Source organism: Carcharhinus amblyrhynchos, chromosome 27, assembly GCF_965287045.1.
Source record: "Carcharhinus amblyrhynchos chromosome 27, sCarAmb.v2.hapA, whole genome shotgun sequence".
NCBI lineage: Eukaryota > Metazoa > Chordata > Chondrichthyes > Carcharhiniformes > Carcharhinidae > Carcharhinus > Carcharhinus amblyrhynchos.
In genome coordinates this window covers 8,362,681-8,375,090 of record NC_137350.1, presented here as the reverse complement: position 1 = coordinate 8,375,090, position 12,410 = coordinate 8,362,681, and the positions used below count along the sequence as shown (strand labels likewise).

Below are 12,410 nucleotides of genomic sequence, written 5' to 3'. Positions count from 1 at the left end.
TTTGGGGTGTGGGAGGAAACCGGAGCGCCCGGAGGAAACCCACGCAACCACAGGGAGAATGCGCAAACTCCCACAGACACAGGCCCAAATCCATGTATCTGCACAGCTAGCAGTGCTAGTCACTGAGCTGTTGTGGCGCCCGTCTATCGGTCCAGGATCAAGCACACACACCGACATGAAGTACTAGGCCACTCCTGGACTTCCAAGAGCAGCCCACGCACGACCCGCCGTGTGCATGCCCCTCGCTTGACACGAGGTGGACCTCCACCTGTGGAATAAAGACAAAAAATATTAATCATACAGCCTGCCCTTCCGGTGTCTCCCGAGGTTTAACCCTATTTAATAGCCCCTACCATATCCCTCCATTCTCGTTTCACTCATGTGCCTATCTAACTGCATCTTAAACGAGTCCAACGTTCCTGCCTCCACCACCCTACTCGGTAGCGCATTCCAGACCCCCACAACTCTCTGCGTAAAGAACCTTCTTCTTACCTCCAAATTATACCTCCCCCCCCTCACCCTTAAGTGATGACCTCTCGTGTTCGTACCCAGTCTAGGGAGCAGTCTCTCACTATTAACTCTATCTATTCCCTTCAGTATCTTATATACCTCTATCATGTCCCCTCTCAATCTCCGTCTTTCCAAGGAGAATAGCCCCAGTCTCTTCAATCTCTCCTCGTAACCCAGTCCCCCCATGCCAGGCAACATCCTGGTAAACCTCCTCTGCCCCCTTTCCAGAGACTCCACGTCCTTCCGGTAGTAAGGTATCTGGTAAGATACCAGAGATTCCTCTGGTATCATTGATTATTTCAGTTTCCACAACGCTTTGGGGAGTGCACTTCAGGTTGTTACCGCTTACCGTGTAAGAAAATTCTTCTTCACGGTCCTCCTGCATTTTTGCCCAGAATCTTAAGCCTGTGATCCCTACTCCTTGTACCATCAGCTGATCGGAAGAGTTAATCTTTGTCTAATTTATCTAAGCCTGTCATTATCTTCTACACCTCTATCAGATCTCCCTTCAATCATCTTTGTTCCAAGGAGAATAATCTCAGTCTTTTCAATGTAACTTTGCTAAATGACTCTTGCCACACTCCCCCCACCCCACCAATCTCTGGAACCATTCTGGTAAATTTCCTCTGGACTCTTTCAGGCACCATCACATCTTTCCTAATATGTGTTGAGCAGGACTTGAAAGACAATATTCTAGTTGAGGCCCAACTAGATGAGATCCAGCTGAAGGTACAGAATTGTAGAACCTACAATCAACGCAAAAAACAGGCCATTGGCCCCACCTGATCAGTGCCAATATTTATATTCTACGCAAGCCTCCTCCTATTCTAATTATCTCTTTCCCACCTTGCCCCATACGCCTGTATTCCCTCCTTGATTTGTGCACCAATCCTGCCCTTAACTATATCAATTCTGTCATGTTCATCCCATCCACAAGGAAGCAAGTTTCCTGTTTAATACTGTTGTGTAAATATCTTTCTCCTGCTTTCTTTAATCTGTTGGTGGGTGATTTTATATTTATGCTACCTTTTCCTGGGATTGATCTCAAATGGAATCAGTTTTTTCATATCCACCTTATGAAAGCATGTTCCAATTTTAAATGTTCCTTGGCATCCACATAAAGCTAGGTTAAGATGTTTTAGCTGTGTTTTTGGTTGCAGCTTTGCAAATGCATAACACTTATAGAAATGTGTTTTTGACTTACTTTAAAAATTAACCCATGTTAGTAAAAATTGTTTAAAATAAACCCTAAATTGATGCACGTTTTCTTTGTCTCCTTGGTGTTTATCGTTTGCGTTCAGAACATATTTTCAGGAAGATAGAGGGATCTACTTGAGTCGTGGAGTATCTGTTTCCGCACCGTTAAAATAGAGTCCAAATGTTTAGTCTTAGAATCAATGGTCATACCAGTGCGCTACTGTTAATTACCAGATGATTAGATGAAATATTTCATTTAAGTGACTTTTGTCATATCTTAGCTAGTTTACTCCGTATCTTTCCTGAACATGCTGACATATTGATGGCTACAGTTCCACAGGTGGCCTCTGGTCTTCCATGAATTTGAACAATCTCCCACACCAGCCTGTATGGGAGTGTTGCAGCTACATCTGACCATTATTTAAATATCAATGTGTGGTTTCATGGACAGAAATCTGGAGCTCCATTGTTTCCCTCCCCAATATATATGCTGCTACAAGTTATAATTTACCCCACTTCATTCCCCTCAGCCTATCACCTCCATACGAGTTCAACTCATTCAGCGTCAGGTTCTTTCTGCTGCATGGATTCGGCTTTTTTTTATGAATTAGATGAGCCATTAGGAGAGAGAAAATTCTGTAGCCAATATGGGTGAGGGACAACTGATATCCTTGTTCTCTTCTATTACTATTGTAATTGGTGTGTTTTTGAAAAAGAAACTGTGTTTCTTAACCTCTGCGTGGATTGGTTAATTTGAATAATCAAATCACCCTGGATCCCATGAAACTTAACCTTATGCAACAACCTACCATGCGGTACCTTGTCAAAGGCCTTGCTAAAGTCCATGTAGACAACGTCGACTGCACTACCCTCATCTACCTTTTTGATCACCCCTTCAAAAAACTCAATCAAATTCATTAGACATAATTTTCCATTCAGAAACCATACTGACTAGCCCTAATCAGTCCTTGCCTCTCTAAGCGCCTGCACCTTCTGTCTCTCAGATTACTGTCGAACAACTTACCCACTGCAGACGTTAGACTCATTGGCCTGTAGTTCCCAGACTTTCCACTGCAGCCCTTCTTAAACAAAGACACAACATTTACCACTTTAGAATCTTCAGGCACTTCACCTGGCTGTCGATGATTCAAATACCTCTGCTAAGGGACCCACAGTTTGCCTCCCTACACTTCATCAGGTCTTGGAGATTTATCTACCCTGATGCACTTTAAGACTTCCAGCACCACCACCTCTGTAAAATGTACGCTCAAGACATCACTATTTATTTCCCCAAGTCCCCTAACATCTATGCCTTTCTCAACAGTAAATACTGATGAGAAATATTCATTTAGGATAGGATGAGTAAACCAGCTAAGATATAACAAAAGTCACTTGACTTTCATCTGACCATCTGGTAATTAACAAAGACCCAGAGCTTGAATGATGGAATCTTTCTGCCATGCTTGTAATGGCCTTTGGCCTTTTAGACCAAATCTTGCCATTTCAACATTGATAGCTTTTTGAGAAAGTGTAGTTTGTCCTAACTAACAAACTTAGTACTAACAAGTTTGTTAGTATTAACAAACTAACAAAAATGTTTCAGATTCATAAAAATTAAGAAAGAATATACATTTCCAGAACCCCAGGATGTCCCAAAGTGTTTCGTAGTCAATGATTTACTACTGAACTGTGGTCACTGTTGTAATGTAAGGAGTTCCTTGAAATTGGATGTCTTGAGATGTGAGTCCTGTGTAATTTTATTTTAAAGGCCACAACATTAAGTAGTTGCTTGAAATCACACTTGGAAGTGCTGGAAACCAAACTCAACAAAGTGGTTGGATGTGGATCTGCTCCCATGATTGTCACAGCTTATGCTCTAAAACATGGGTAGCTGCCAAATGAGATTGGGACACTTAACCAGTAGTGGAATGGAATCTGCAGGATCCAGGCCACAATAATTTCAGTAAAGGACTCATTCTGTCATTTTTCATATCAGTGACTGCGAAGAAACAGGTGTGTTCCACCTAATTTTCCACCTAACTTTCTCTCACTAGACAACAAAAGGTGAGAAACAGGACTGAATTTCAAACTGACAATTTTCTACAGATGCATTGGTTGTGAAAAATAATGGAAGGATTTGTGAAGCCGCAGTTTACAAACAGCTCTGGTGGAGATTTCTCAATCACATTTGATTTTAATTTTTGTCCACAAGGAGAAAGGATGATAATTCATTTCGACTTTCTGAAGGAGTATGCTTCGCTGCATCTGATTTACTTGTTACTTAACATTGTCTTGCATTGGTGTTTACAGGGCCGTAAGTTGTTGATCATTGGGACCACCAGTCGTAAGGATGTCCTCCAGGAGATGGAGATGATGGATGTTTTCAGCACCAGCATCCATATTCCAAACATAACCACAGGGCAACAGTTAATGGAAGCTTTGGAGGTAAGCATGTCCTTACAAAGCATATAACCAGCAGAGTTTTAGACATTAGTGCAATAGGATCATAGGTTGTAGCACAGGAAGAGGCCATTTGGTCACATTGCACTTGGGGCAGTTATTTGCAAGACCAGTTTATCTGTCGCCTTGTAATTTTTTTCCCTTCAGGTGCTTATAGAATTAATTCCTATTTGAAACCCATGGTTGAATCTATCTCCTCCATCCTTTCAGATAATGTATTCTAGTTCACAATTGTGACCACTCACTACTTTTAAAAAAATTCTTCAAGCTACCTTCATTTAAAGCCTGCTGAAAATAACTTCCAGGTTCAATGGATGCAGCAGTTCCTGTTGGGCTCTCACAATTCCATCAATATACTTTTCTTTGTGTAATCATACAAACCCAATAAAGTAAAGATACTGCACTTCCAAAGAATAGTACAGCGCAAGAATAGGCCCTTCAGCCCTCCAAGCCTGCACCAATCATGTTGTCTTATCTACACCAACCGCTTATATTCCTCTATTCCCCGTCTGTTCATGTGTCTATCCAGGTAAGTCTTAAATGTCGCTAACATATTTGACGCAACCACCTCACATTCCAGGCCCCCTCCACTCTGTATAAAACAATCTTCCCCCGAACATCTCCACTAAGTCTTCGTCCCCTTATCTTGAACGTGAACTCCTGATGTCAATGGGTTACCTCGTTTGATTTAATCATTATTAACTATTCTCCCGCATTCTAAGGCTGTGCAATTTATGATTAACGACTCGTTCATCTGTCTTTCCAAGTCACTACATTCTGTGTTCAGAATCTAAAAGAAGGGTTAATGTCAGGCAAGTTGTTGAGCATCTGGTACCTGAGATGTCCTGACACAATGGGCTGAATTTAATACCCTTTGGAAAGGTGTGGGTGGTGACATTTAGTTGGGTGGAATATGTGGCGAGGAGTCCACACTGCTTTCCCAACCTACTTTGATTAATTCTAGGGTGAGGAAGGTAGGGTTTGGCTTTCCCACTGTAGGTCAATTGAGGTCATTAAATGACCAATTAAGATCCATTTAAGAGCCTCCTTTTACCATCACTGGTATTCAACTAGTAGTGGGGGAAGGGTCGAGTGGGAGGTGTCCCATGCTAGCTGAACAAGGACACCAGTTACACCCTCGACCTGTCTGCAGTATTGGTGGGAGTGACGTTGGAATCCCTCCTGATTGAGCACCCTGTATGTCACAAAGGAGTCAGCCATCAGTAAGACCCTTCAAAACCATGGCCTCCGCAGCCCTCATCTCCTACTTTGCCAGAGCCATGAGGTTGATTTCCCTGGGACTGATGTTCCTGGTCCTAAGCCTACTGTCATCCTAATCACGCACCATCATGATGCGTGTATAGTTTCCACTGTTTTGACGGCTGGGTCAAAAACCTGGGACCCCCTTCCTAACCGCACTAAGTGTGTACCTACACCAGTCATCGGCAGTTCAAGAATGTAGCTCTCCGTGAAATGACAGATAGGGATGGGCAACAAACGCTTGCCTTGCCAGCGACACTTTCATTTCATGAAAGAATTTTAAATATGTGTATCCTTAATATAAGTGAGAATGCTGCCAGATGTGACTGTTTTACCTGTCCAAGGTGTGGCTGCTTTACCCATCCATGTCAAAGGTGCTGGCCCAAGCTCAAGTAAGTCATTCAGAAGGGCACGCTTCTGTGATGATGACACTGGTTTTGAAAGCATGCAAGTTTATTTTTCAGAAATTGAGTCAGCAACAGTAATCAGAGTGATACAGCACTCATTCCTGACGCTGCAGTGAAATAGTGGGCTGGGCAGGGCAAGGCAAGACTTCGCACAGATCTGTGGCCTATTACTAATGCAACTTTATTGCAATGCAAACCAGAAATTAAAAGTTTTAATGTAATTGAGGTGCAAGAGTTTCCAGAGCCATAGCGTTTGAGCTGTCTTAGGATATTGCCTCTATATAGAACATTACAGCAGTACAGGCCCTTCAGCCCTTGATGTTGTGCCAACCTGTGAAACTAATCTAAAGCCCATCTAACCTACGCTAGTCCAATATAATCCATATGTTTATCCAATGACCATTTAAATGCCCTTAATGTTGGTGAGTCCACTACTGTTGCAGGCAGGGAACTCCATGACCGTACTACTCTCTGAGTAAAGAACCTACCTCTAACATCTGTCCTATGTCTATCACCCCTCAATTTAAAGCTATGTCCCCCTCGTGCTAGCCATCTCCATCCGAGGAAAAAGGTTCTCACTGTCCAGCCTAACAATCCTCTGATCATCTTGTATGCTTCTATTAAGTCACCTCTTAACCACCTTCTTCCTAACGAAAACAGCCTCAATTCCCTCAGCCTTTCCTTGTCCAAGCTGTAGGGGTGGCTGATCCACAGCAGTCCATCATGTTTAATATTTTATACATGATTAATCTGGGGCGCACTGTCTGCTTAGATTGCCTCATGTTTTCACAATTTGAAGTGAATATTGGCTACGTGAATGGTGCCATTGATATTCAACCTGCAGTGGGGTTGGGGGAGGGGAGGGGGCAAACCACGAATGCTGTGTGACAGGTTCAGTACATTTAATCATTCAAAAGGCCAGCACTTTGTTGTACTGAAATCGGCCTAATCTCCCCACTTTCTCCCTTGTATTGGAGGCACAAAAATACGTCAGGAATGTTGGGAAATCATTTATTTTAATCTTCATGTCTCAGGACCTTTAAACTACTTCTCCAAAAGTTCTTTGGCACATTGAGGTCAAGAATATTAGCACGAGCGATTAAAGCACTTGTATACCTGTTAAAAGGTTCGTAGTGTCGTAGATCAGGGTCAGCATAGCTTGATGGAAATAACATTCTGTGCAATTAGCTTCTTCAGTCTTCAACTGATTTTTGGACTCCTAACCAAGTAGTTTTAAAGTTCCACTTACGAAAGATTGCATATTGGCACTGGATTTTTTTTTCATTTGCTCCGCATCCATGCTCAGAACTGGTTGCCTAAGCTCATTTGGTAAAGGACCCTTGTAGCAAGCAAAGCGAATTACATTCCATGTGTCTGCGACGGATTTGGAATTGGGTCGCTCAGCATGTGGTCCATGAGGCTCCCATTCTCCCACATCTATTTTTACTTCAAAATGTGGCGCACACTGTAGCTAAAATGGCATATATTTTCGAAAGAATTAAACTATATTTGAGACATCTTGAAGTAAGGAAGCATGTATAATATTTGGCTAAATGCCTCCCACCTTGGGTCAGAATGCTTGAGCAGATGATCAAATATTTGGATCTCTTTGACCAAAATTGCTTTCATTTAATGTGTCACAATTAGTTGAATGACATGTCATTAAGTCTTGCTATCAATAATTTATTCCTTTGAAAGAATGTGTTTAATATAGGTTGATACCAACACGTTAAATGAATACAGTTGTCAGTAATTTTAAACCTTTTTTATCAGTGTACCTGGAAAGGTTTCTGTTCAATGTAGCCATAATTGTTCATGGTTAACCCATCCCACATCTTACAGTATTTCGTCTGGTCACATGCTCCTGCAAGTGAGCTCTCTGCTATCTCACTGTTATGGTTTTACACTGGCAAAATTCAGTGCATCAAGTGGTAAATAATTGTTTCCGTGTTAATTGTCATGTTTATCCAGTGGATTATTTTGACGTCATCTATGTTATTGTTAAACTTCCTCCGATTTGAATCAGCTGGTTAAGTCAGTAGAAACCATGCAGACTTTGGTCAGCTGGCCAGTGGTTACTACTAGGCTGACTCTAAGGTAGTGAATAGGGAGAAGAAACTCTCCGTTTTGGATGTCGAGCAATTGCAGAATCGAGTGTGTTGAGGTGCCCTCTGTCCTGAGTACCATTGGACTTTCACATGGGCAGGGTACCGGAGGGGAGCTCACATCTGTGAATTATACTCCAACGAGAGAGCACACCTTTGAGACTGGCAGGGAAGGTGGGGATGGAGACATTTCAGGAAAGAAAATTGGTGAAGAAGAAAGGACAGTTTTTAACGAGAAACCAACTAACTCTGCTTTACAGCTTCTCGGCAGGTTTGATGATCGAGAGCGAGCGCGAATCACACAACATGTGAAGGGGAAGTCTGTGTGGATCGGTATTAAGAAACTGATGATGATCATTGAGATGTCGCTGCAGGTGAGTTTGAACATTTCCTGCCTTTGTGCATGGAGTGAGAAGTGAAACTGCACTTCAGATTGCTATCTCCCTTTACTGGGCAGTTGTTCAGATCGGCCATTATTGGACATAGCAGAAGGTTCATGCTAAGTGCTCAAAGTTCCAGTCCAATTGAAAACACTAATTTGGGTGACAGTAACTTTGTGGGCCAGTTAATGCCCGGCTAGGCCAGTCGAGTTTGCATTTTCCAGAATTTGGATAGGCAGGCAAAGGATTTTTATATTGTTGGTTATGGATCAGTGAGTGGAATGCATGCAATTTTAAGAACGAGGAAAGCCCCTTCACTTATTTGATGTGTTCAATTTTACCATCAATCCTTCAGTGAGTCTCATTTAATCCTTTGTCTATATAGCCTGTAGTTTAGTTAGAAGCTCCATGCGCAAAATCTAGGCTGGCAATTCTATACATAACTAAGGGACTGCAGGAGATGCCATCTTTTGGATAGGCGATTAAACCAAGGAGCACTTGCTGTCTTAGCTGGAGGTTAATATTCAGAGAAAAAGAGAACAGTTTTCCAAAATGCCCCTTTCAAAATTTCCCTTGTATTAATTAAAACAAATTTTCTGCTCTTTTATCCATTGCTGCATGTGTTTTGGGAACATGCTGATGTGAAAGGCAATACCTAAATACAAGTTATTTTCTATTTTTTCTTTAAATTTGGACTGATGCGGAAAAAAAACAATTATTTAGAAAATAACCTTTTTCCTCCTATCTGTTAACTTAGACTGTCCAAAACTGAGCACAGAAAAGAATGTGCTGCAATTTCAAACAACTTATTTATCACATCTCTAACCATCACTCACTAAAGACTTTTCACTCACCAGTACTGCTGCAGGCAATCTTCCTCAAGCTCCCATGTTGCGCTCTTGGAATTAGCATTGCTGCAGTGGTTCCCACTATCTAATATGTGTTTTTATAATTAACATGCTTGCATGATCAAGATAGAACAACTCCACTAAAGAGCATGGTGGCTTCTGATTTGTCATTTGTGTCCATAGAATTGATGCAGGTAATGAATATGGGAATGATTAGGTTACATCATCAAGCAACAGCTGTGGAACGACACAGCACAAAAACCTTCCTTGTTGTATTATCATTTATTTTCATAGCCCTAGCAACAAGGACGAATGTAGACTTTAGGGAAACTAAACAGATGTCTTTCCTTTTATGTAATTTTCCTCTTCCTTCTGAAGTAAACTACTTGCAAGGACTTCTGTTTTTATGACAACGTCTCTACATCGGTTACGTAATTATATGCAAGGTTTTACCTATTCACATTTGGATGCAGGAGAGTGCTTGACATTGAAGTGAAATGTTTTTAGCTTTTCTCCTCATTGATTCCTCTCGTGCTTTTCTCAGGTGTTCACACCTTGCTGGTCACTCCAATACATTAGCAAAAGTTGTTAGCTTGTTATTTTACCTTGAATGTTTGATCAATTCACCCATCACCCTTTTGCTTGCTGACCTATATTGGCTGTTGGTACATCAACATTTAATGTTCAAGATTTAATGTTCTCTTTCTCATGTTCAAATCCTTCCATGACCTACGCATCTCTGCAACAATCTAACAACTCTGCATTCCCACATATCTGGGCTCTGGTGGAACCCAATTTTGCTTCACTTCACCAAGGGTCACTTTACCTTCAGTTACCTGATCCTGAAGCTCTTAAATTTCACCCCTAAAATTCTCCACTCCAGTATCCTCCTTTAAGACACTTCCTAAAGCCTATCTCTTTGACCACACATTTGGCCACCAGCTCTTAATATCTTTCATGTGGCTTGATGTCAGATTTTGTTCCTGCATTGCTTTACCATGTTGAAGGTGCCAAATCAATGTGAGTTGTTAAATAAAACACAGCCAACCCAAATCTTTTTCTTACCCAGCATGTGCATGTGCACAATTCTGGCAGGGGTGACTAAATAGTAATTAGGAATGCAAGCCTTACCCATTTGTGTTTTTTTGGGTATGATTTCCCCTCCCTAACTTGCTCAGACCAGTTGCAGTGTCACAATCAACTAATTTGGGCAGCACGGCAGCATAGTGATTAGCACTGCTGCTTCACAGCTCCAAGGACCTGGATTTGATTCCTGGCTTGGGTCACTGGCTGTGTGGAGTTTGCACGTTCTCCTCATGTCTGTGTGTGTTTCCTCCGGGTGCTCCAGTTTCCTCCCACAGTCCAAAGGCTGGTTGATTGGCCATGCTAAAATTGCCCCTAAGTGTCCTGAGATGCGTAGGTTTGAGGGATTAGTGGGTAAAATGTGTAGGGAAATGGGGGTGGGGCCTGGGTGGGACGGTGGTCGGTGCAGACTTGATGGGCCGAATGGCCTCTTTCTGTACTGTAGGGTTCTATGATTTTTCTATGATAATGCCACACCAATTAGGGATTGATCCTGGGACCTAATGTGGTTGTTGCTCACTTGGTTGAATTGTTGAGTTATTTGGGAATCAAGTTGGATCATCTTTCAATATCAGATTGATTACTGCTAAGGTCTTTAATTTGGAAGTGGTTATTTAGAGTTCAGTTGATGGATACTGGCGTGGAGGACCTCCTGAATGAGGTTTCCATCTTCAAATAGATTGTTATCAAGAATTTAATTTTGCGCTTATTTATATATTCATGTATTTATATTCGGATTTTTTTAAATGTTAAACTATATGAAATTGGCATCCAGCATTAATATTATATGTTGTATGTGTACATATTATGCAATTAATATATGTATGCACACTTCATCACTCACTCAAAGGCATTTTGATGTCTAATAAAGAAAAGACTGCAGCTTCGTGAAATGGAAATGCTGAACATGCAAAGTCTGTCAGCACTTGTGAAGAGTGTTGCCCTGTCAAATGTGCAGTCCATAAAATGCTGGAAGCATTCTACAGGCCAGGTAGCGTGTGAAGTAAAAAGTGGACTAAGAAACAGCATTCCTGCAAGTTAACATTTGGGAGCTGAGGATTTTTTTTAATTAGACGACTGGAGCCAGAAGAAATACAAGACACTGATCTCCATCCTTTTTTTAAGTTGTACTCCAGCTGAGCTGATTCTTATGTTGGTCTTTTGGTCATGTGGAATTTAGGAGGCTGGTTTCAGTGAGCTTACCTCCCAGTATTAACTGTGCTAAATTAGGCACTTTTATCCCTGACAGACTTGCAGACCCAGTTTTTTTTTGTGTGCAAGTTGAAAATCTGCCACTGGGCTAATGGGGCCGGAATTGGTAGTAAGTGCTTGCTTGATAGATACTGTTCTACAGGAATCCACATTAAAACAAGAGCATGTAAAGGAAGATAAACTACAACTTGGAAAGATTTGAAAACAAAATCTCAGGGTCAGGGTACAGTTCATGAACTTGCCTCATTGCAGGTCGGGGAAGTCCTACTCTTCAAACCTGCTTATTCCCTCACTGTTACCCTGATGAGCAGTCAGAGTGTAATGACGGTCCACCACCACTCTGCTCTAAGGCTTACTGAGATTATCTGAAACTATGGCAACGTTCCCATCCTTGGTTCCTTTTTTCCAGTGCACTATTTTCTAATATTTTTCTAATGGTCACTTTTCCTGGAGATACTGACTGTTGTTGAAAAAAAATTCCGTGAAAACCAACCACCAGCCCCAATGCCTCATATATGTCCAATCCTGTCGTGTGTCTAAACAGTAAATACTTGTGTGCTATTTAGTCATGTAGAGGCATTGCAAACAAACCTGCAGGTGCGTTAAGTGGGAGAGGTTGTTTGATTCTACTCTCCCATAGTATATGGAGTATCTATTGACTTACAAAATACCAAACTCTTTCTGATTTCCGTAGAATGTATTCAGCTTGGCTTAATTATAAACAAATTCTTTTATAATGAATGCATTTTGGCTAGCTGCAATTGAACTGAACAAATTATGCAGATACACTTCATACCTACTGTAGGCTGGAACTGCTTTCCTAGCACATGCATACATAATCTTTGAACAGCCCTGACTGTAGTGTTAATCGTTTACTTCCTTTTTCCCTGTTCTGCAAGATTTCCACACTCTGTCCCTCTTTCTTCCCCATGCCCTGCAAGGTTATAG

General features: G+C 41.5%; 1 protein-coding gene across 1 annotated transcript in view; it reads left to right on the top strand.

The window, feature by feature from the left end:
- nsfa (N-ethylmaleimide-sensitive factor a) overlaps nt 1-12,410 on the top strand; it is a 222,383-nt gene that overhangs the window by 166,085 nt on the left and 43,888 nt on the right. Inside the window, exons 18-19 of the mRNA XM_080213611.1 lie at nt 4,018-4,152; nt 8,200-8,313. Coding sequence (XP_080069737.1) covers nt 4,018-4,152; nt 8,200-8,313 — 249 coding nt within the window. The remainder of the gene's footprint in view (nt 1-4,017; nt 4,153-8,199; nt 8,314-12,410) is intronic.